The sequence below is a fragment of the Giraffa tippelskirchi genome, chromosome 4 (assembly GCF_054371585.1).
Source record: "Giraffa tippelskirchi isolate mGirTip1 chromosome 4, T2T-mGirTip1v1.2.pri, whole genome shotgun sequence".
NCBI classification, from domain to species: Eukaryota; Metazoa; Chordata; class Mammalia; order Artiodactyla; family Giraffidae; genus Giraffa; species Giraffa tippelskirchi.
This window is the reverse complement of record NC_137278.1, coordinates 200,316,127-200,340,544: the sequence shown is the minus strand read 5'-3', so window position 1 is coordinate 200,340,544 and position 24,418 is coordinate 200,316,127. Positions and strand designations below refer to the sequence as shown.

Here is a 24,418-nt window from a genome sequence, read left to right as displayed (position 1 = left end):
GGATGGAGGAGCCTGGTGGGCTAAAGTCCATGGGGTCGCAAAGAGTCGGACATGACTGAGCGACTTCACTTTTCACTTATAGGTGACTGACACAAGGGTGCCCTTCTCTCCCTCTCTTAATACACTCTTTTATTCTGGAATCTTAGTCACACTTCCTTTTGGTCATCTTTATTTATTTGGTCGGTCAGAAGGCTATCCATTAGTTTCCTTAAATTCCTGACCAGCTTCTGGGTCACATTAAGTCTTGGATCTTTTAGGAAACTTCAGCCATCTGAGGTGGCAGGCAGTGGTTAAGGACAGGTGGGGCCTCTGTCACCATGGGATCTAGAGGAGCAGTGTGTATAAAGACCATGGCATGTCATGTACTGAGTAAACAGTTCTTGCTCTGTCTGAGGATGCTCTTCCGGGGGTAGTTAAGCTCTGTTAACTGTAGATCAGTGCCTTATCCATTCATCCAACTCGTGTCTTCTGATCAATGGCCATATACTTCACTCCGTGCTTTCAAGTTATGGAAAATTCCTCTTATTTCATGAGGTCAGAATACTGGGTTTAATTTCTCCATGAGCTAAATGTTGCTCTAAGACTAATTCTTAAATGTGTAGATGTGTTATTTACTCCAAGAAGGACAGATAGAATGTGAATGACTTACTGTTTTCCAGCCTGATTGCTCCAGTCCAAATTATGATGACACAGTATTTAAACCAGGGCAACTTTTTTTTTTTACCATTTTATTTACTTTTTACTTTTTAAATATTTATTTACGTATTTACTTGGCTGCATCAGGTCTTAGTTGTGGTATGTGGGATCTTTCACTGCAGCATGGGGCTTTAGCAGTTTTGGTGTGTGGTGTTAGTTGCCCCATGGCATATGGGATCTTAGTTCCCCAACCAGGTATTGAACCTGAGTGCCCTGCATTCAACGCAGATTCTTAACCACTGGACCACCAGGGAAGTCCCAGGGAAGCTTTTTTTTTATATTTATTATTTTTTTCTTAATATTTATTTTTGGCTGTGGGCTGCACGTTGCTGAACATGGGCCTTCTTGAGTTTCAGTGAGCAGTGGCTACTCTCTAGTTGCGGTGCTTGGGCTTCTCATTGTGGTGGCTTCTCTTGTTGCAGAGCACGGGCTAGAGCGTGCAGGCTCAGTAGTTGTGGCGCACGGGCTTAGCTGCTCTGAGGCATGTGGAATCTTCCTGGACCAGGGATCGAATCGGTATCCCTTGCAATGGAAGGTGGATTCTTAACCACGGCACCACGAGGGAAGCCCCAGGTCAACTTCCTTGACCATATAAATGTTGCTCTCCCCTTTATCATCCTGATCTTAGAGGCTTCGCTTATGTTAAGCACCTAGATTAACGTCTATTGACCAATATCCCATCACCAAAACAAACCAAACCAAAGGAAGGAAAATATTTATTGAGCTTCAACACTCAAATAAAGCACCAAAGAAACCATGATACCTGACTTTGGAAAGCTTATGATTAAGTGAAGGAAACACACAGTCAACTATAATATAAAGAAACTGTTTAGTTAAAACAGTTGTTTCCCAAAGATGTGGTCAATTACCACCAGCTGGTAGTAAAAGTATTAGCAATGGCTGACAATTTTCTTTTGTCACAGTTTTCGTTATAGTTTTAGTGTGTGTTACAGAACATCTAACAAGTCTATCAAACCTGTGATTTCAAAATTTTTACTGCTTAGGATGAGGCTAAAGCCAAGTGGCATGATATGCTTTAAGGCAGACCTTGTGACTGACGTGGGCACACCCTGAATGTTTCAGTCATCGTCTTAACTGTTGAGAAGTGTGATGGCTCGGGTGATATGAATCAGGGGGTGTGTGACTTTGCGTATTGCTGGTTTCTTTTTGCGAAAACCCGAAATCTTGAATAAAGTACAGCTAAAGTTTGGGAAATGCTGATCTGAAAATCACGAATTTAAGCATCTGCAATCAGCAATGCAGGTGCTTTCCGAGGTCAGGACCGTGAGTCTGGGATGGCTGCAGTGGGCCAACTGCAAGGGAAAGGGTGACCGGGTCCTCAAGGCAGACTGCCTCTACCCAGGCATTACAGAAACAACCCCCTCCCAGGCTCTGGACTTGACTTGTTTTCCATCTTCCCCAGCTCCCAGAGTCTGGATGCATGAATGGCTGAGGACCAGCCCTTTCTTCCCTTTGAACCAGTGATGCCTCCCCACCCAGAGTGCAGAGACCAAGACGCTCTCCCTTCTCCTTCCCAAACTGAGCTCTTCTCCAGCTTGCACATTCCCCTAAATGGATTCAGTCCTCAGCCCCCTTTTTCCCACTTGTGCTGGAAGTGGAAGGAGACAGGAGGATGATAGGAGACAGCCTCCTAATGTGAAAGTTGCTCAGTCATGTCCAACTCTTTGTGACCCCATGGACTATACAGTCCATGGAATTCCCCAGGCCAGAATACTGGAGCAGGTAACTTTTCCCTTCTCCAGGGGATCTTCCCAACCCAGGGATCGAACCCAGGTCTCCCGCATTGCAGGCGGATTCTTTACCAACTGAGCCACAAGGAAAGCTCAAGAATACTGGAGTGGGTAGCCTATCCCTTCTCCAGTGGATCTTCCCTATCCAGGAATCGAACTGGGGTCTCTTGCATTGCAGGTGGATTCTTTACCAACTTAGCTATCAGGAAAGCCCTCAAGACTGGTACATATCAAATGCAAACTCAGTATAAAAAGAGTGTAGTACAGCAAGAGACAGAATGTAATGGGAGTGGAGGTAAAAGTGACTCATGAACAGGAAGACTAGAAAGTGCTTGGCAAGTATCTTGCAATCGACATCCAGAAAACAATTTGGTCATACGTATCAAGAGGCTTAAAAACGAGCCAGTAACCCCACTTCTAGAATCAGCCTAAGAAAATAACTAGACACATGTTCAGATGTTCAAGGATGTTCACTGAAATATTATTCATATAAAAAAATGGAGTGTCCAACAATGAAGGAATGGTTAAATAAATTTTCAAAGTGAAAAGTGAAAGTGAGAGTTGCTCAGTCGTGTCAACTCTTTGCGACCCCATGGACTGTACAGTCCATGGACTTCTCCAGGCCAGAATACTGGAGTGGGTAGCCTTTCCCTCCTTCAGGGATCTTTCCAACCCAGGGATCAAACCCAGGTCACCTGCATTACAGGCAGATTCTTTACCAGCTGAGCCACAAGGGAAGCCCAAAATAAATTTTGACACATCTGTTAATAGATATCATGGATGTTGAGGTTTGACAGAAAACAACAAAATTCTGTAAAGCAATTATCCTTCAATTAAAAAATAAATAAATTTTAAAAAATAGATATCATGGAATTTTTTTTTTCAGTGTTTGGGAAGAATATTTCAACAAATACCAGCCTGAATGGGAGAGGGGTTTGGAGGGGAATGGATACATGTATATGTATGGATAAGTCCCTTTTCTGTCCACCAGAAACTATCACAACATTGCTAACCAGCTATACTCCAGTATGGGACTTCTCAGGTGGCACTTAAGTGATAAAGAACCCGCCTGCCAATGCAGGAGACATGGGTTCAGTCCCTGGGTTGGGAAGATCCCTTGGAGGAGGGCATGGCCACCCACTCCAGCATTTTTGCCTGGAGAATCCCATGGATGGAGGAGTCTGGTGGGCTACAGTCCATAGAGTTGCAAAGAGTCGGACACAAATAAAGTCACTTAACATGCATGCACTCCAATATAAAATAAAAGTTTAAAAGAAGAATAGCAAAATGCTAACTATATCTTAAGTCAAAAAATTAATTTATAGAGAATGTTTATACAGAACCATATAAACATTTATCCCAATTGCCTTTAAAAAAATCATATAGGATAAATATGTACAGGAAAACTATTCACAAGAAATATACCAAAATGTTAATACTGGCTACTTCTGGCTTATAAATACTTACTTTCTTCTCTTGCTTTTATTTTTACCTTTTATTTCCTTTACACATTTTCTTCTAACCCATATATTATATTTAGAGTATGAAAAAAAACCCTGCAAGTTAAAAAAGAAAAATAAGAGAAGTAGCTGTGCCTACATGCAAATGAGATTTGTGAACATGAGCCATAGCAGATATATACATACATGTATGTTTATTTCCCATCTCTGACTCCCATGGAAATAAACAGCTGACTAATCTGTGCTAGTTGGTTTCTCCTTTGAAGTGGTTGTCCCACTTTTTAAAATTTTTACGTAGTATTAATATCTCAACTCTAGCTTTTCACCTCCGAGAATGTTCTGAGAACAGACTTCAGAAATGTGAGGTCCAGGGACTGGCCTGCAGGCCACTGAACTCCTTCAGAGGGACACTATCAGACATAAACAGGGGTTGGGGGGTGGGGGGTGGCTGCGTCCCTGATGGAGTTACATCTCACGCCTGACAACCCCAGCAACATGTCCTGCTATCATCCACAGAAAAAAGCAAAAATCACTGTATTACATAGAGAGGTACAGAGGTGATAGCTAGACAGATAGACAGATGACATAAAGATCTGGGATGCCTTCTTGGAGGGGGCAGTCACTGGGTGGACTCAGAAGCATGAACAGGACTGAGCAGCAGAGAACATTCTAGCCATGGGGATGGTGTGAACAAAGGCAGGACATCATGGGGCATCTTTGGGGAAGAAAAAGTAGCCCAGTTTGTCTAGACTACATGGTGAATGGAGAAAAGATAGTGAGAAATAAGATTATAAAGGTAGGCTGGAACCAGACCATGATGGACCTTGAAGGCCATGTCACCCTACTCTGGGGTAAACTGACCAGTGACTCTGGTGATGGATGATGTTCTGAGCTCTGCAGAAGCACCTGGGCTTTCAGATGGAGGCCCTGGAGAGGGGTCGGCCAGGATGAAAAACGTGGCCATGCCTCCTAAGACTTAACTTCCTCCCAGAGCCGAGTTTGAAATGGCTACCTGCATTGAAATAGGGCAGACCTAGCAGACCCAACAGAATGAAGGTCTTGTTTATAGAGGAAAAAGCTGAGGTCCAGAGACACATGATATTCAGTTGGACCTTAAAATCCTCACGCATACAATCTGTCCACATCAGCCACCACATTGAGCCAAGTATCCGATGGACAGCAGACAATGCTTCGGTAAATATGGTGTCTGCTGACTAACCACATACTCAATTTGCAGACACAGTGAAAGAGTCCTTCAAATACACGAAGCAAATAATCCTCCCACCCACCCCCCACCCACCCATCGACCATGACTCAGCCTTTAACGGGGGACAAGCTGAAGCTCAGGGAGGCCAAACACAGCATCAGGGCAGGAGGGTGGTGGGGCCAGGGCTCAAACCCAGATTTTCTTTCTGCCCTGCTCTGGCTCGGTGGTTTCCAGATATGGTCCTGGGGCAGCTGCCTCCGGTCACTTGGAAGCTTGTTAGAAATGCAAATTCTCAGTCCCCACTCCAGACCATCTGGTCAAAGCTATGATTTTTCCAGTGGTCATGTATGGATGTGAGAGCTGGACCACAGAGAAGGCTGAGCTCCTTTGAACTGTGGTGCTGGAGAAGACTCTTGAGAGTCCCTTGGACTGCAAAGAGATCAAACCAGTCAATCCTAAAGGAAATCAACTCTGAATATACATTGGAAGGACTGGTGGTGAAGCTGAAGGTCCAAAACTTTGGCCACCTGATGGGAAGAATTGACTCTGGAAAAGACTCTGATGCTGGGAAAGAGTGAAGGCAGGAGAAGAGGGCAACAGAGGACGAGATGGTTGGATGGCATCACCGACTTACCGGACACGAGTTTGAGCAAACTCCGGGAGATAGTGGAGGACAGAGGAGCCTGGCAGTCCAGAGAGTCACAAAGAGTAGGGACAAGACTTAGCGACTGAACACCTACATATTTACAAGATCAGAAGCCCTGGGCATGAGACCCAGCAATATGTATCCTAGCACATTCCCTGGTGATTCTGATGGACATGAAATTTCAGAGCTACTGCTTACAGACTTGGCTGATTGATGTTGGGGGGCGGGGGGGTGGGGGTGGGGGGCATGTGGGGAGGCGCCATGGAGGCTCCAAGACTGGCCTCTTTTCTCCGAGGTATTCCTAGATCCATGAAGGAGCACTCTCACCAGACCTGCAGGGAGCAGCCCACCTAGGGTCTGGAAGGGATGAGGGCAAGGCCAGGGCCCAGGCTGGAGCGGATGCCAGGGAGGGGGTCTGTCAGTCGCCTTCTGAACCTTCTGAGAACACAAAGGCCTCAGCCCCTGAGTCCAACCTTCTTGTTTTGAGGTGGATACCACTGCTGCTGCCTGCCTGCCACACACCTGAGGATTCACACCCACTCTGATAAGAGATGCATCAGGGTACTGCAGCCCAGGAGAGAGGTGTCAGGCAGGCCCACCCCACTGGGAAGATTAAGCATGATGAGGACACTGTGAAGACGGATGTCTCTCTTCTGTCACCCAGCCTTGCCTCTCACACCAAGAGGGCAACTCTGGGCAAAAGTGGGGACTTCCCACAGGGCACTCCACACGGCCCTGAGTGCGGGGTGTTTGCTTTCTCTTGGGGGAGGGGAAAAAAAGCCCAGGACTTTGGGAACAGGAGGAGGAAGGGCAGCCAGATGGGGTCATGCAACGTGGAGTGTCTCTGCAGAAGGGCTGCAGTGTCCTGGACAGCCAGCCTCAGAGCTGGGCGCTTACCAGGCCCCACGCCAGGAAAATGGAAAACCCGTGGGCCTGGCCGAGGTAAACTCCCTGTTTCCACAGCCCCCATCCAGGAACCGGGGGAGTTTCCCGCCCCAGGTGCAGGGTCAGGCTTCGGTCTTTGTTCTGTGTGCTTGCCTGGGCACCAAGTCCAGGGACCCAGAGACTGCCCAGACACAGGTTCTCAGTCCTCTTCTGCACGCAGCTAGCTAGTCTCATTCACACAACTGGGAACTTTCTCCTTCAGCTGCAGTTTCCTAGAAATGTGGCCGCCCCGTGTTATGATTCAGACAGGGCTCAGTCCCTAGGGGTGCCAGGGCAGGGCGGGGCTGGCAGCGCTGGACCTTCAGGCCACGCCCTGTCTCTGCCTCTCTGGTTTTCACAGAAATCCACACAATTGAATGCTCATCCACAGCCCTTGCTGTGAACCGTTTTCAACAGGGTGAGGGCTGGGAGTGGGGAACAGAGATCTTGCTAAACCCATGATCGCTCTGTTGCCACAACAGTCTCTGTGAACTAGATTCTGGCAGCAGCTTCAGGCAATCACTGGCCAGACAGTCAGCGCCCTCCCAGTCCCATGGGCCTCCAGGGGCTACGGGGCTCAAGGAGCAGAAGCTTTGGACTCTCTGTGAAAGCTGAGCTCTCTCCTCTCCAGCATCTGGCAGTTGGGGGGGCAGCTTGAAGAGGAGGTGGGGGTGGGGAAGGAGAGCAGAGGGTGGAGAAGCTTCAGTCCAATACAGTGTCCACTGGTGTCCCTAGACCCCAGGAGTCCAGGATTGCCCGTGCTGTCCCCATAGGCATTTCACAGTAATAGCAGCCTGTAGGAGACCATCCTTGTGAGGGACAGAGGGAAAGAGAGGCCGAGGGATGGAGAGACAGGGCGGAGGGGAGCCCTGTTGCTGCCTTTTCCATCCTCTATGGGAGGGACCTGGAATATTTTTCCTCCTCCTGTAAGGAGTCAGCACCCTCCCCCGCCACCCCAATGTGACCTACTTATCTACTCCCTTTACAGGGAGGGACCCTGGACAGCATCCCAGTCCAGGGCAGGGCTGTCTGAGTCTCAAAAAGACGAGTTCTCTAACAAGGGAAATCCAGACGTTGTAAGGGGGCTTCCCTGGTGGCTCATATGGCAACGAATCCGCCTGCAATGTGGAAGACATGGGTTCAATCCCTGGGTCAGGAAGATCCCCTGGAGAAGGGAACGGCAATCCACTCCAGTATTCTTGCCTGGGAAATCCCGTGGATAGAGGAGCCTGGCGGGCTACAGTGCATGGGGTCACAAAAGAGTTGGACACGACTGAACGCCGAATACTAGACCTGTAAGGTGGTAGGGAGGTCGGGCAAGGCTGGTAAGAAGGAGGATGGAGGCTGGTGGCTCCCAAGGACAGTGCTCATCTGTGGCTGCTGGCCATCAGGCCCAAGTCACAGCCTGACTAAGGGGAAGAGATATGGGGCCAGAAGGAGTGGCCGGAGCAGTCGAGGGAGTGCACAGACCCAAGGGAAATCGCACAGAACAGCCAACTCCTACAGGTTCTCCAACACACTGCCCCGAGAGCACTGACCTGAGGTATCTCACCTCTGAGCCCGTTTCCTTATCTGCAAAACAGGGATAATAATTTCTACCTCGGAGGACGATGAAAAGAGAAATTATGTACCCCACCCTCAATTCCTTCCTAAAGAAAACTCAACTAGGTCTCAGAACAACAGCACCCACAGGATAACAGCGACCCAGCAAGGAATCTGAGGCTCAAAGAAGCTAAATCATTTATGCAAAGTCACACAGCCAGGAGCAGAGCTGAGGTTCACGTTCCCGACTGTCTGCTCTAGACATGTGCTCTCAAATCCCACCCCAACCCCCACTGGAATATCACTGGCCTTAATGAGAAAGGGTTTGGCAAAACCCATGTCCCCATATCTTAAGTAAATTTAGAATGCTGAGTCAGATCGGGGCTGGAGGAATCAAAGACTAATTGGCTTGTATAATGCTATGGCTTTATCCTCTTGCCTTCTAGAGGCTGTAAGCAGCTATCTGCTCTCAAGCTGCCGGGCCTCCAACCTGGCCCCCCTCCAGCCCTTTCTTCTCACTGCAGCCACAGAGAACACCGTCCTGCTTCTAGCCGCGGTTCCCGGCTGCCCTCAGGATCTCATCACGACCCAGTGCGGCCAGGGCCCGACCTATCCTCAGTAGGTCCTAGGCCAGGGGGGCAGCCCTATCCTGTTTTTTATCAAATGTACCAAAATATACCCATACCATTCACTAAATACAAATGCTTTCATGTAAAAAATTTTTTGAAAGGCTTTTTAATCATTTGAATGTTGAAAAATCAATTTAAATACTCGGTTCTCATACACAGGTGCTAATACATTTATTTCAGGCTTCAAATATTTGAGGTCTTTGGAAAGTGCATAATTACTACATGTACATGCTGGTCACCTCTGACTGCGACTCCAAGGACTGTAACCCGCCAGGCTCCTCTGTCCGTGGGCTTCTCCAGGCAAGAATACTGGAGTGGGTTGCCATTTCCTTCTCCAGGGGATCTTCCTGACTCAGAGATCGAACTCTCATCTCCTTTGGCTCCTGCGTTGGCAGGCTAGTATTGTGCACGTGGTGCCTAAGGGGCGAAGGAGCAGTCTGTGCAACGCTGGGGCCACGCCCCCCACCCCACACACCAGGCCTTTGTAAAGACTGTTTCCTCTGCTTTTGTTTTTCCTTCTATAGCTGTAAATGCTCACACCATTGTCCCCTCCCACACTGCTCTGTAGTTTATTTATTTTGACCCAAGTTCACAGATACTTAACCTCTCAGTTTCCTTGTGTGTAAAACAGGAATTGGAGAAGGCAATGGCAACCCACTCCAGTACTATTGCCTGGAGAATCCCATGGACAGAGGAGCCTGGTAGGCTGCAGTCCATGGGGTCGCTAGGAGTCGGACACGACTGAGCGACTTCACTTTCACTTTTCACTTTCATGCATTGGAGAAAGAAACCAATTTCTTTCTCCAGTAAAACAGGAATTGGAGAAGGCAATGGCAACCCACTCCAGTATTCTTGCCTGGAGAATCCCAAGGACGGGGGAGCCTGGTGGACTGCTATCTATGAGGTCGCACAGAGTCGACTGAAGCGACTTAGCAGCAGCAGCAGCAAAACAGGAATCATAGTGACACCCACCTCATGGGGCTCTTAAGAGGACAAGTTCATACATAAAATGAGATTCACGAACCACCACCTGGAAGCTTGTTAGAAATCTCAGGTCCCACCCCAATGGACTGAATCAGAACAAGATCCCCCTGAGATTCAAATGCCATTTCAGTTTGTGGAGCCCTGCGCTAAAGCACTGACCACAACACCTGTTACATGATAAACACTCAGTGACAACTGTGTTGATCACTATCATCATGACTACTAAAGTAGTCAAGGTTTTATGGTTGTCTCCAGTTTCTTTCCCTGTTTGACTTACTTTTAACTTCCAAACTCTAGTTCAGTGGTTCTCAAATGGAGTTCCTGGGGAACACTGGCCTCCCTGGAGCATCCCAGGTAAATGCTGAGGCTGCTGTCAAGAGGTGCTTGCTGCTCTCAGGCAGCTTCCCTCCATCTACAGGAGACACAAGGATAGAGGCAGCTGCAGCAGGGCAGCAGCTAGGGTAAAAGGGACTGCCAAGGTGCTCCAGGAGGCAGCTGATCCAGGCGCGGGCCCGTGGGGGTTGAGGGGAGAGTCAAGGAAAGTTCTACTTAATCTAAGAGCTGAAAGATAAGCTAGTAACTCAGGATTCTCCCCAAAAGTGGCAATGTGGTCCCCACTTAAACAGTGGACTGCCTGCTCCCACAGTGTGAGAGGAGCTTTAAAGACCCTCAACTTTGCTCCAAGGAGCAAAGCCCTATTGTGTGTGTGTATGTACGCACACACACGTGCGCACTCAGTCACATCCAACTCTTTTCCAACCCCATGGACTGTAGCCCACCAGACTCCTCTGTCCGGTGGATTTCCCAATCAAGAATACTGGAGTGGGTTGTCATTTCCTTCTCCAGGGGATCTTCCCAACCCAGAAATCAAAGACGCATCTCCCACTTGGCAGGTGGATTCTTTACCACTGCTCCACCTCAGAAGCCGGTAAGACATATTACATGGATCTAGAGCCACTGGCTTTGCAGTTTGCTCCCCCATGCAAACAAGGAAGCCCTGGGGGTTTCAGTCTGAACCCTACGTGGTGTGCAGGTATGAAGCCCAGTCCCTTAGAATTAATTCTGGCTTCTTTGCAAACCAACCCTCAGTAGTAGCAGAACTGTCGTTCTGGGCACCTAGGGTTCCTCAACTGCAGGACGAAAACAATGATCCGCCTCTACAGGATTCCTGTAGGGAAAAAGTGAAGGCCCAGAGGTCCACTCCCAGGCCACATAGCAAGACAGGGGGAAAGGTTCCCGAGTTCGGCTCTTGAGTAGCAGCATCTGGGACCGCGCGGGCTGGACCTCGGGGCTACAAGCATTTCTTCCAATGTGTACTTGCAAAGACCACGCCACCCCCACACCAGTCCAGGCTGTCGGACTGAGAGGCTGTCGGCGAGCAGGATGCGGGGCGGTCAGGTAGGGCCAGCCAGGGTCTCTGGTGGCTGGCTGGTTCTGGAGAGAGGAAAATGGGCGATGTTTCCCGTGCCTGGCAGTCCCTAACGGATGCTCTGAGGGCCCAGTGCGGACGCTGGCAGAGGCCCTGTGGAAACAGGAACATTCTTTACACGGACCCGACCGCCTCCTTTACAAGCAGTGCACTATAGAGGACCTTTCCCGCCCCACGCGCTAAGAGAGGCCAGCGCGCGGGGCCAGATTGGCTGAGAGGAGGCAGGGCCGCCACCGATTGGCTGAGAGGAGACCACTGGACCACGGCGGGCCCAGCATCATGACAGCGAGGTCAGCTGACTCGGTTGAGCTTCTAGAGGAAGCCGCGCTGCGGCGCTGGGCGGGCGGTGGGTTTGGCCTTGAGCTTTTGTTACGTGGCTTTATCGCTTCCTTCCCCCGCTGAAGGCCGAGGCCAATCCTCGCCTTTTTCTGGAGCAAGACACCCCCTCCCCACTCGGCGGCTCCAGCCCGATGGTAGAGGGCCTCTTCCCTTGGGGCGGGCTGACGCGCTGACCGTGGAACCGCCGGGGCTATTTCGGTTCCTTCTCCGCCCCGGGGCCTTGGCTTCCTGCTGAGTTTCCCTAGGCTTCCCTTAGCTCACCAGTGACCACAGACGCCGCTTTCAGAGAACTTGCTTTATGTCAAACAGACCATTTGCGTTTTGTTTGTGTCTTTTCTTTTTTTTTTGGCCCGATTTTTTTAGGGCAACGGTGCGGATATCCGACCACCACCCCCACCCCCCCCCGCCCCCGCCCCATTACAGGTGAGAAAACATGCAGTTCAGAGAACTTAATTTGCTGAATGTCACAGCTCGGAAGTGGTTCAGCTGGGGTTCACCTCCTCTGGCTGGCTGCAGCACTGTGCACTTTTCCCCTGCACTGCCCTCCCTCTAGGTGAGGCCAAGCCAGGACCCTGCTGAAGAATGGTTGTGGTCAGCCAGATTCTACCCTCGAGTCACACTGTCTTCAGAGACATTTGAGGGGGGCGGGGAGCAGGCTAGGAAATAACCTAGCTCTAGGGAATTGTTGGAAAAGATTTCCCCTGGAGCCTGTTTTCTTCAGCGCAGGGATCTAATCAAAGCAAGTGATCTGGAATTCTTTCCTGGCTTCTGTGAGGAGCATCCTGGCTTAAGGCACATTCCTCCCCCCATCCTCATGCCCCTTCCTGCCCCCTGACCCAGCAGAGAAAGGTAAGGCCCTGCATGTGTCCAAGGCCTCTCCCACTGAAGCTCATCTGCAAATCAGGCATAAAGGTCAGGAACCCAGAGAAGGAGAAAGCGAGGCTTGGGCACAATTGCCCGCCAGTGCTCAGAGTGCCTGAGAAAGACAGCCGGGTCCTAGGTCCTCTCCTACTTGTCCCCTTGTAGTAGACACATCTCACATTCCCCTGGAGAAACCTCTTCCCAGTGGGAGGGCAGAATAGTGTGAGAAAGTGGCAGCTTTAAAAGTCAGACAAACTGTACACCTGAAGACAGGGTTTTTGTGTTTTGATGGGACATCTGTAAGGCCATGGCTGGTCTTTACTATTTAAAAATAGTACAAGAAAATCGCCAAATAATTCCACCTTGTAAACATAACTACATAAGAGAGAAGCCTGAAAACCAGCTGGAGGACCCATACCTTCAGATCCCTAGACAAAGGGGATGCAAACAGCTTATGCAGATTCCTTCTTAGTGTGCATCTCCAACCTCCAGCCCTCCATCCAGCCCATACTGGATGGTCGGGGGTATCTGTAACTTCGGAGCTACAGAGAGGGTGGGGCGGAGGGTGATTCTCCTTCTACGTGTGAGTAAAAACAATATGAACAGAGTATTCAAAAGGTAAAAATACCGTTAAAAGGTGAGGAGGAACAAAAAAGTTATCAGGCACCTGAGATGAATTGATGGCTGTAGTTGAAGGCCCTGGAGCCAGAGAGAGGTAGGTCTGAGCCCATAGTGCTGGGGCTCCAGGAGTACTGTATCAGAAAAAAAAAAAAAAGAAAAACACTTTAACTTTTCTCAGAGGGGAAGCTAATCCCTACCCTTTTGTAAAGCTTCAGTTTCCACATTTGTAAAAGGACTTCAGATAAGATGGTTCCTAAGCTGCCACACATCTGGAGACTCCTGATTCTGCAGCGCCCGGATATTTTCATTAAATGATGCTCGCCTCCTCCATCTCAATAATGTGTGAATCATCTGACTGACTGCTCAGCTTCCCTGCCTTATGAGATCACCCCTGCCTGTTCCAATGCATTTGGCTGCCAGAGAGCAAACATTCCATGTGTGAGCTGGGGCTACATGTTGTTGTGATGATAGATCTGGCAAATTTGAGGCATTTGAGTTTAACGTGAAACAGCACAACATGCAGGCTCCCGGAGGCCTAAGCCTGGGGCAAAGCCCCCTGATTCACTTGCAGGTGGTGTTGGTTGTCATGCCTCGGGGCTTGGAGGAGCCCAGAACCATCCACCTACCTACCTACCACCCTCAAAAAGCTGTTCAGTCTACCCTCACGTTCCATCGAGTAGGGTTCATTACACCCATAACCATCAGCCTTGTCTGCTAAGCCGAGGTTCTACTTAATAGAACCCTGGGTCTCTTCATTGCAGGCAGATTCTTTACTGTCTGAGCCACCAGGGAAGCCCCTTTAGAATCCACAGTTGGGGCTAAAGTCACCCTCAGGAGGCATTTGCTAGAGAATCTGTGTACACCACACACACAAACACAATCGTGCTTCCCAGGTAGCACTAGTGATGAAGAATCTGCCTGCCAACGCAGGAGACATAAGAGACTTGGGTTCATTCCCTGGGTCGGGAAGATCCCCTGGAGAAGGAAACAGCAACCCACTCCAGTATTCTTGCCTGGAAAATCCCATGGACAGAAGAGCCTGGCAGGGTCCATGGGGTCACAAAGAGTCGGACGCGACTTAGCAACTAAACGACACACACAATCATGGTAGATGGTCATGTTCTCTCAGTACCCACCCACACACTGTTTCCAGAAGGTACCAGGAGCTCCTTATGGGTACCTCACACCTTCAAATTCACAGATGAAGCCACAGGTTAGGGTGGGAAATAGGATTCTTCTTTTCAGTTAATTGTCACACAGTGTTCTGAGTGCCATCACTGAGCATAGGAAGGAGAAGGAAGGAAAAGGGTGAGGAAGGGGCACACATTTTAACACATTCAGCACAGTGGTCAAGAAAGCAGGCTCTGGATCTGGATGGCTTGGACTTTAGCCTGGATCTTCCATTTCCTTGCTGTGCTGTCTAACCTAAGGCAAATTATGTTATGGGGGTGAAATGAATTAATTCTGGTGAAACACTAAGAAATGCCTGCCCCATGTAAGTGCTCTATGAGTGTGACCATTATCATGACAAGTCCTCTGCTAACTGCCTTACACATATTATTTATTTAACATTAACAACAATTTCTTTTGACAAGGAAAAGCCAGGAAATAACTGCGTTCTACACTAGTTATAACAATGTCTGTGACTGGGGGTGTACGTGAGAAAGGAAATAAACAGATATTTGGACCAAGCCCTTGTTTCTTCTGTTAGTCTTTTCTATAATATATAAAGGGTTTCCTTCTTTTTTAAATTTTTTTAAAATTTATTTTTATTTTTGGCTGCACTGGGTCTTCGTTGCTGTGCAAGGGCTTTTCTCTAGTGGCAAGCGGGGGCTGCTCTCTAGTGGGGGTGCAAGGGCTTCTCCTTACTTACAGGGGCTTCTCCTGTTGCAGAGCACAGGCTCTAGGACACACAGGCTCCAGCAGTCTCAAGCGCTTAGGCTTGGTCGTGATGATGCAGAGGTTTAGTTGCCCCTCAGCATGTGGGATCCTCCCAGACCAGGGATTGAACCGGTGTCCCCTGTACTGCAAGGCAGATTCTCAACCACTGGACCACCAGGGGAGCCCCCATAAAGGGTTTCATACAGTGCCTGATTGCTTTTATCTTCTGACATAATAATATGAATTGAAAATCTTTCCATATCAGAATGTGTAGGACCGTCTCATTCTTTTTAAGTGCTGCACAGTATTACACAATATGGATATACAATAAATCATTTATCCATTCTCATATATTTATTGGGCACCTAATATTTACTGTGTCCTCCATATGGGATGTGAGAGGAAGCGTAGGTGGCAAAGTCACACACAGCATGTTCCCCAAGAAGCTTGTGATTTTGTGGGAGAACCCAGGACTTGGATGAAATAATCAGAGACCAATACAAGAAGGCATGTAATAAAATATTCAACTCAATTTAAAATTTAAGTGCCCATGCTAGTGATTTAATAGGAATAACAACAGATTGCAACGATGCAGCTGAGGGCCTGCCTCCTGGAAGCCCTGGCTAGGAGGGAAAGAGAGGAAATTTACCCATTAGTTCTTCCAGCCTCACTGAAAGATTATTCAGGGCAGGAAGGACACGCCTGCACTCCCTTACAAGCTGCAACACAGCAGCACTGGTGTCCCAGCTGGAGGTGGAATGCAGCAGGCCTGGTGGCTCCTGCAGCTCGCAGGCGTGGGCAGCCCTTTCCTGCCGATGTGCTGCCGGGGGTTATCCTCCCCTCCACCCTCCACGGGGCACCTGTGCTGCTCTCCCTGAATCCCAGGGGGTTCAGACCCCCCAGGCACAGCAAGTCTGTTCCAGGAGCCAGAATGAGAGGCCCTCCGTCCTCTGTCTGGCCCTGCTTCCTGGGTCGTGAGAATAGCTGCCCCGTAGGCCGGGCTGGGGACATTCTGTGCGTAGGTACTCCTAAGCTTTTGCCAAGGTTGTATTTCTTTTACCCCACCCCTGAGCTCAAGTCACTACCTAAATCAGTCACACTTGGCTGCCTCAGAGAATTAGGGGGTGTCAAAGCCTACACTTGACATTCCTTCTGCAAGGCCCTACCCAGTGGCCTTTTAATACCTTAGTGGCGGTAAATCTTTTAACCTCAGCCTTGACCACTTAATGCTTCCACACATGCCTCTGTGTTGACAAAGTCAATAGTCTATGAACAGAGAAATATTTACTAGGCACTTACTATGGATTTAGCTCTGTACAAAGCCTGGGGTTAGGGGTGTTGGGGGAGGCAGGGGTATAGGAAAAGAGAGAGGTGGTCCTGCCACGGGGGCTTAAAACTTCTGTGTGTAGAGGAGCACAACACATTAGATCCTCAAGCGACCAAAGTGGGTGGTGTGGACAGACTGCTGAGGGGGAGCAGAGAAGCCACCTTGGTGAGGGGTGGAGGGCCTCTGGCCGGTCCCTTTGGACGGGAGCTCTATTCTCACCTCCCAAAGAATCCACGTCATGGGACTTCCCTCGTGCTCCAGTGGCTAAGACTCCGAGCTCCTAATGCAGGACGCTGGGGTTTGATCCCTAGGCAGGGGACCAGATCTGCATGCCGCAAGTAAGATGCGGCACAGCCAAATAAATAGGTGAATATTAGAAAGAAAGAAAGAGTCCACGGCAGTTCCTCCAGGGAGTGAGGTCAGTAAGACAGGATGGCCCAGTGTGGCAAACAGATCCACATTCTGCTCTCGGGGTCACAGAGAGTCAGCGTTTCCCCCTCATCTGAATGACTAGCCCACTTTTTCCTCTAACTTTTAATTTTCCAGTACAGGAAAGTGGAAAGACTTGTACAATAATATCATTAAACTCTTCACCTACATTCATCAATGCTGTCATAAGTACTTTATCTCCTTCCATAAATACACATTTCCTCCCTCAGTTGGAAGTAAGCTGCAGATGGCATCCCTAAACACTTCACATAGATCGGCTTTCCTAAATATTCTACATAGCACCAGTGTCACGTTCACTCTAAGGAAATTCAACATTGATACACAGCTCATATTCACTTTTCCTAATTGTCCACACAATGACCTCTATTTGTAAATTAAAATGTAATCAAGGAAGGACTTCCCCGGTAGTCGAGTGGCTACAACTCCAGGCTCCCAGTGTAGCTGGCCTGGGTTCGATCCCTGGTTAGGTAACTATTAATAGATCCCACATGCTGCAACAAAGACCAGGCGCAGCCACATAAATAAGTAAATATTGTATATATATATATAAAATTAAGGATTAGTCATTGCATTTGGGTGTCCTGTCTCTTAACATCTCCTTCCATCTGTAACAGGACCCAACTCCCCTTTGTTTCCCTTTCATCATCTTGACATTTTTGAAGAGTATAGGTCAGTCACTCTGGTGAATGACCCACAGTTTGGATTTGTCTGATGGTTTCCTTATGATAGAATTTATATTCTATTTCTTTTTCTTAAAATGGTGGTGGTTTAAACATCTGTACCACAAAATTTACCATTTACCATGCTGAAGTGTCAATTCAGTGGCATTAAATACATTTATAACAGGGTACAACCATCACCACTCTGTTTCCAGAATGCTTTCATCATCTCAAACAGAAATTCCATATCCATTCAACAGTAACTCCCAACTCCTGGCAACTGTCATTCTACTTTCTGTCTCTATGACTACCTTTCCTAGGGTCCCTCACATAAGTGGAATCATACGATATTTGTCCTTTTGTGACTGACATTTCATTTAGCATAACGTTTTCAATGTTGTAGCATGAGTCAGAATTCCCTTCCTTTTTAAGGCTGAGTAATATTCCATTGTATGTATGGACCACATTTTCTTTGTCCGTTCATCTGTTGACAGACAACTTGGGTAGCCTCCAACTTCTGGCTGTTGTGAACACGATTGCTATGATCACGGGACACAAGTATCTGTTGAGTCTCTGTTTTGAATCCTTTGGGGTTAGGATTGAAATTCCACCTGGGAGAGGAATTGCTGGATTGTATGTGACTCTGTTTATCTTCTGGAGGGACTGCCTGACTGTTATTCACAGCAACTGCCTCATTTTATATTCTCACCAGCTTGCGATTCTCCTTAGGCTTGAGATTTCATGATTTCTCCACATCCTTGCTCTTTTTTTGTATTTATTTTTCATAATATTCATCCTTATGGGTAAGAGGTGGTATCTTTTTGCCATTTTGATCCACAGTTCCTTAATGACTAATAATTTTGAATGCCTTTTTATGTGCTTATTAGCCATTTGTGTATCTTTTTTGGAGAAATGCCTATTCAAGTCATTTGTCCAGTTTTGAATCGGGTTGTTTGTTTTTGTTTGTCTTTTAGTGCATAAAAGTTCTTAATTTTGATGAGGTTGAAATTACCTATTTTCTTTATTACCTGTTTGTGTTTTTGGTGTCATAACTTGGAAAGTATTGCCACATCCAATGTCACAAAGATTTCCTTCTGTGTTTTCTTCTAAGAGTTCTATAGTTTTAGCTTAAGTTTAGGTCTTTGATCCATTCAGAGTTAATTTTTGTATGTGGTGTAAGGAAAGGGTCTAATTTCATTCTTCTACATGTGAGAATATCTGCTTTTTCCAGTTTGCTGAAAAGACTGCCCTCTCCCTGTTGAATGTTCTCAGCACCTTTGTCAAAAATCAATTATTTCTGACTCTCTACTCCATTGGTCTATATGCTTGCTCTGTTCCATTTTAAGACATATATAGTTTCTTCCAATCTCCTTCTAATATTTGTATACACTCCTTCAAAGAGAAGGAGAATGAGAAGGAACAGTCTTAACCTCAAAGGAATTTAATGTTAGGGGGCCCTGGATTTGAATGCCAGCATGAGTACAACATTCTCAAGGTGCCCAATTTTCCGATAAGCATCCAAATTGTCAGTGTTGAGCAAGCTGTTTATTCTATCTGAATCCATCCACTTCCTATCTTGGGCACAAACATTCTCTACATTTTTTTCCCTTGTTACCAAACTTAGAGGACCCAAATATGCTTCAAGTTATGTTGTTTTGAAATTCCACACGACGGGGATGAGACTGGTGTTGTATGTGTGTGTAGCCTTTAACTCACAGAAGTAGGAGGATGACAACGAACCAACAGTTATTTACTTTGTGTGGAGCACTGTAACCTTGAATTCATATTCGTGGTAGCTTACAGTGTAGCTGGAGAGGCACAGTGTGTATATGTGTGTGTGTGTGTGTATGTGTCTTGAAGAGTACTTGGAGATGGGAAAGATGAAAATGGAAATAGTTGGGAAAATCTCCAAAGGTGGGGTCTTCAGGGGATTGGTAAAGGGGAAAAGTAAATTAAGGTTGGGGTTAAGGGTTTCCCTGGTGGCTCAGTGGTAAAGACTCTGCCTGCCAATGCAGGAGACATGGGTTCAATCCCTGGGTTGGGAAGATGCCACGAAGCAACAAAGCCCATGTGTCACAACTATTGAGCCTGTGCTCCAGAGCCCGGGAACTGCAAGTACTGAAGCCCATGTGCCCTGGAGCCTGTGCTCCTCACCAAGAGAAGCCACGGCAATGAGAAGCCCGTGCACCACAACTAGAGACAAGTCCCTGCTCCCCGCAACTGGAGAAAAGCCCTCACAGCAACAAAGACCTGGCACAGCCAAAAATAAATGAATAAGTAAAATTAAAAAAAAAAATTGGGGGTTGAAAAGTAGTCAATATAACCAAAGAAGCAGACTCACAGATATGGAGAAAAACCTAGTGGTTACCAGTGTGGAGGAGGGACAACATAGGGTGGGGGGAGTGGTTGGTACAAACTACTGGGTGTACAGTAGCTTCAAGGATATATTGTACAACATGGGGAATATAGCCAACATTTTGTAGTAAGTGTAAATGGAAAGTAACCTTTAAAATCGTATAAAAATAAAAAGTTATTTGGAAAAAAAAGATTCGAGGTTGAAAGTGAAGGATACTGGGTATTGAAATGCAAACGCAGGAAGGAGTGAGCCCTCTGGAGACGTGAGAAGGGCAGCTGGACTAGATGAGCAGGTGTGTAGGACAGAGCCTGAGTGGATGTCTAGGGGGGGTGGTGCGCTAAGTTATGTAGGATTTTAAATAACCAGGCAAAGGAATGTGCACTTGATTTATTTAGACAGTGCTGCTGCTGCTGCTGCTAAGTCGCTTCAGTCGTGTCCGACTCTGTGCGACCCCATAGACGGCAGCCCACCAGGCTCCCCCGTCCCTGGGATTCTCCAGGCAAAAACACTGGAGTGGGTTGCCATTGCCTTCTCCAATGCATGAAAGTGAAAAGTGAAAGTGAAATCGCTCAGTCGTGTCCGACTCTTAGCGACCCCATAGACTGCAGCCTACCAGGCTCCTCCGTCCATGGGCTTTTCCAGGCAAGAGTACTGGAGTAGGGTGCCATTGCCTTCTCCGTAGGTCACCCTTAAAAGTTCTTGAAAGGTGTGACCAATTTTTTGAATAGGAGTGTGGGGCCCCTTATAGGTAGGTTGGTCCAGAAGGGGATGTGGGCGAGATTACTGGAGAAGAGGAACTGATTTATTTCTCATAGGGCTTCCTTGGAAAGAAACGCAGTCCATCTCTGCCCCAAGTCTGACTCCAGATTGAGGTGTATACACAGCCCTGCTTATTGAAATCTGCTGTTAGGAAACGCGCTGGACCTAAGATCCTATGACGCCTTGCCCACGTTCAACCCAGCCCACTAGTCTTTTGTGTTAATGGCATAAAATTTCCACCGTCGGTCTGCTGGCACCCTCCCAGATCCCCTCATTGTGGTGCTGTGCTCCCAGCACTTCCAAGCTACGGGGAGGGCTGTAATTTTACAGACTGAAGCCAGGAAGAAACAACAAAGTTCCTTCGTTTCTAGAAAAGGTCAAGTTTTCTAAAGCTATTAGTGGGTCAGCTGGAACTTGTCTGTGTTGAGAAGGTGAAAACTGGGGGACCCTACAGCTGACCTTGAGAACCTTCTCCCTACTTCTCCTCCCCTCCCCCCACCTCCTCCCGGCTCCCTTCCCGAGATGCTGAGCCTCAACGGGACCTGGGGCTTCCTCTTCATCCAGTGCTTTCCCACACAACAGCTGAGAACTACCTGGGACACACTCAAGGGGTTCAAGCTGCTCAGTCCCAGACAAGGAGGCTGAGTCTTGCCAGGTGACATTCTGGGGGATCACAGGAAGAGAGGCTAAGCAGGAAGTGTCCTGTGGGGTAGAATCAGGGAGATGCAAGGACACCGGTGACCATTCCAGAGCGCAGTGCCGGACAATGGCATGGGGAGGGCCATCAGGCTGGCATCCCCCGTGGTTAAGAGGCTGCTGGCTGCGTTTTTACCCTCCCCTCCCTGCCTGGACACTCCCAGCTCTGGCATCTCTTCACATGGCTACCATGTTTGGTTTTCAACCAGGACAAACAAAGAAAAGAGATTTGTTTTCCTGTCTGCTTTTGCTGAATGGAATCTCTGACTCTACTTACTGGTTATGCCTCAGACACCCTGGGGCTGGTTAGTACTTTAAACCCTGAGCACACTCAACTCCTAGCTTTACTGAATCCTTTTCCATGTCCTGAGCCTGGTACAAACTTCATCCACCCCCAACCTTCCTTCAATCTGTGGGTGATTCTGCAGCCAATTTCCTGGCTAATATTTCACCCACAAATTGCTATTTCAGCTGAACTCCCCTAACTTGAGCATCCTTACCAAATATTCTGGGCTTCTTCACAATGCAGTTTGTTATCTTCAAATCTGCAAGCCTTTCTGCTATAATTCTGAAGTGGTGAAAAATCTCCTCTAATTTTAAAGGGCACACAGTAAGCTCAGTCCCCTAAGGGGTATTGCAGAAATCTGGGGTTCTACCCTATTCATTCCTAATTCCAGCCTTCCAGGAATATCAGTCAAAATGTCCTAGAAACCTTTGTGCTTTAGTGTTATTTTTTTCACCACCTTTCCCCCTTAACTGAAGATGGAATCAGAATGATTAAAAAGCATCACGCACAACATGAGGAGTCTATATTTCCTACTTCTGCTCCCAGGGGTCAGGAGGCAGAGGCGACTGTCAGGTGAGTAAATTTGCAGATGCCCACGCATGTCCAGAACATTCCCCAGGGGTCATTAGAGACTGCCCAGCGGGGGTGTGGGGGCCGGCCTTCCGTTTGGGGTTTCTTCCAGAACTCCTGTCCTGAGAGCATCCTGTTCTGTTATATACATACCTGTGGCCGTCGCCAAATTGCTAGGCTGAGTACAGCAAGCGGTGCTCAAGGGCCTGGCACTGGGTTAGAAATAGAAACAGAGCTGAAAGCCCTAGGCCCCAAGCCTGAGACAGGAGCTATGGTTCCTCCCCACCAGACCCACATTTGCCTCCCCTCCTCCTCCAGATCCCAAGCTTAACCCCTTCCTCACTCAACAGTTGAAGGCATCTCTGTTTTCAGATGCACCCTGGATCTGGGCACCTACTTAAGCAGCAGCTCTTTCCTGTCCAGAGCCTTAGGCATGAGGCCAACCCCCTCCTCCCACCCTCACGGGGGTGGGTGGCTCGGTTGCCGCCTGCCCAGGATGGGAGAGGCTGAGCTGGGGTCTCAGGGAAGAGGGCCCGAGGCCCAGGCACACAGCCGCTCCCCACCCCAAGTGAGGGCACCTACAAAGGGGAGGGTCAGTGTCCCACTATGTTTAGAACCAGCTTTCCTGCTTGTAGAGGACAGCGGGCCACTCTGGTTATAATTTTGACTGGAGAGTCACTTTCCTTCAAAAACTCTCCTTTTAGGTGTTAAACCCTCACAGGCAGGCAGGCTCCATGCGCTCCATCTCCAGGAAGGAGCCTGGGAGGATTTGGTCTGGTCCAATTTTCCTGAGGGGGGCCGAGGGGCCTGCAGGGCACCAGGGACTGGGGTCTCGTTTCCGTCACCTGGACAGTCAGCAGGTCTCAGCTTGTTGGTGGACGGACCAGGAAGACAGGCTGCTGTCCCCTGTGTGGACCTGTGCTGCCTCCATCCGGGTGGCACGGCGGCCAGCAGAGCCGGACGGCCTGGGTTCCAACCCTATCTTGCTACTCGTGTGACCTACTTACTAGCTGTGTAACCTGTTTACTAGTTGTATGACCTGCTCACTAGCTGTGTGACATGCTCATTAGTTGTGTGACCTGCTTACTAGTTGTGTGACTTCCTTACCAGCTGTGTGACCTGCTTACTAGCTGTGTGAACTCCTCCCCAGCAGCACTGGCCTCACAGGGTCGTTGTAACAATGATAGTGTGTAGCATGGGCCTGGTATGCAGCACGTGAGCATCACCGTGATGATGTGTTCTCTTTCCTCATCATTAAACTGAGGAAATGCCCTGTGTACAGACCCCTCAGAGAGACGCTCAGAGCATGCGGAGAAAGGGAAAACCCGCTCTCCACCTGCCCCCTGGGGAAAGGGCTGTGACACAGAGGCCTGAGGTCACTTCTCCACCCTGAGCGGGACACTAGCTCAGCCCAGGGTCAGAGCGAGTTGTGGACAGGTCATGCCCGGCCTTGATGTGGGGTCTGCGTCCCTGCCCTGGTGACAGCTGCTTCTCACACCAGGCAACCGGCTGTCTGGTATGAAAGAGGAGCCAGACAGACAGAACTTGGCGTTGCCGACTGACCAGGGCTCTGGCCAGGGTCTCTTGGGCAGCTGATGGGCTCCTGTTGCTGGGCCAGAAATCTGCCCCACAGATTCTGGCTCCACCTCTGGGCCTGGCCCCACAGTCAGAGCCCAGGCTCTGGGCTCACCACTGCCACCGTGTGTGTGTGTGTGTGTGTGTGTGTGTGTGTGTGTGCGTGTGCGCGTGCGCGTGTGCGTGTGTGTCTGGGGCCCTCCTGTGCAGTTAAATGTGATTATCTTACAGATCAGGAGACTAAGATGCTGAGTACCTTAGGTGATTGCCCAGTGTCAGCTCGTGAGACAGCCATAGGTGAACCAGGCAGCCAGACTCTGCTGTTATGCTCGTAACTGCTGTGCCATGATTTTCTTGGGTTTCACCTTCTCTGTTCAACAAGAGTGAAACCCACAGAGGCAGGCACCTTGCCTCACCCCTCCACTCAGCACTGTAGCCCTTGGTGTACCTCGGCTTCTGTGAGCAGGAGGCCTGTACATGTCATGAGCACTCAGTGTCTGGGAGGCTGTGGCCAACAGGCTGAGTCTGCAGGGGAGAAGGGCTTGTCCACAGGTTCCTAGTCCTGGGGTGACGGAACTAAGAAAGGAGTCCAGGAGGCCAGGGCCCAGACACGCTCTGAACTGACCCTTAGCTCACACCGCCTTCTTGCTCACCGGGTTCTCTCCCCCGGACCAGACCATGGAGGAGTCCAGCTCGGCCTTAGGAGGACTTTGTATGATGAAGGACCGCTGGGAACAGGCCCGGAAGCTGTAGTGACTTCACGTTAACGC

The 24,418-nt window shown here is 48.8% G+C and overlaps 2 protein-coding genes across 6 annotated transcripts in view; one reads left to right on the top strand and one right to left on the bottom strand.

Moving 5' to 3' along the window:
- The window catches only part of NINJ2 (ninjurin 2), a 75,848-nt gene that overhangs the window by 4,183 nt on the left and 47,247 nt on the right, over window positions 1-24,418 (top strand). The gene's annotated exons all lie outside the window — the stretch shown is intronic.
- Window positions 1-24,418, bottom strand: part of LOC145546643 (uncharacterized) — a 135,983-nt gene that overhangs the window by 69,529 nt on the left and 42,036 nt on the right. The window contains exons 7-9 of one of the 3 annotated variants that reach the window (XM_081594098.1): window positions 13,136-13,220; window positions 12,887-13,045; window positions 11,888-12,179 (exon numbers count right to left, since the gene is read on the bottom strand). The exons of the other annotated variants lie outside the window; for them this stretch is intronic. Of the exons in view, the coding sequence (XP_081450224.1) occupies window positions 13,011-13,045; window positions 13,136-13,220 (120 nt within the window). The 3' untranslated portion in view covers window positions 11,888-12,179; window positions 12,887-13,010. Of the gene's footprint in view, window positions 1-11,887; window positions 12,180-12,886; window positions 13,046-13,135; window positions 13,221-24,418 lie in introns of those variants that run through there. 3 annotated transcript variants of the gene reach the window in all.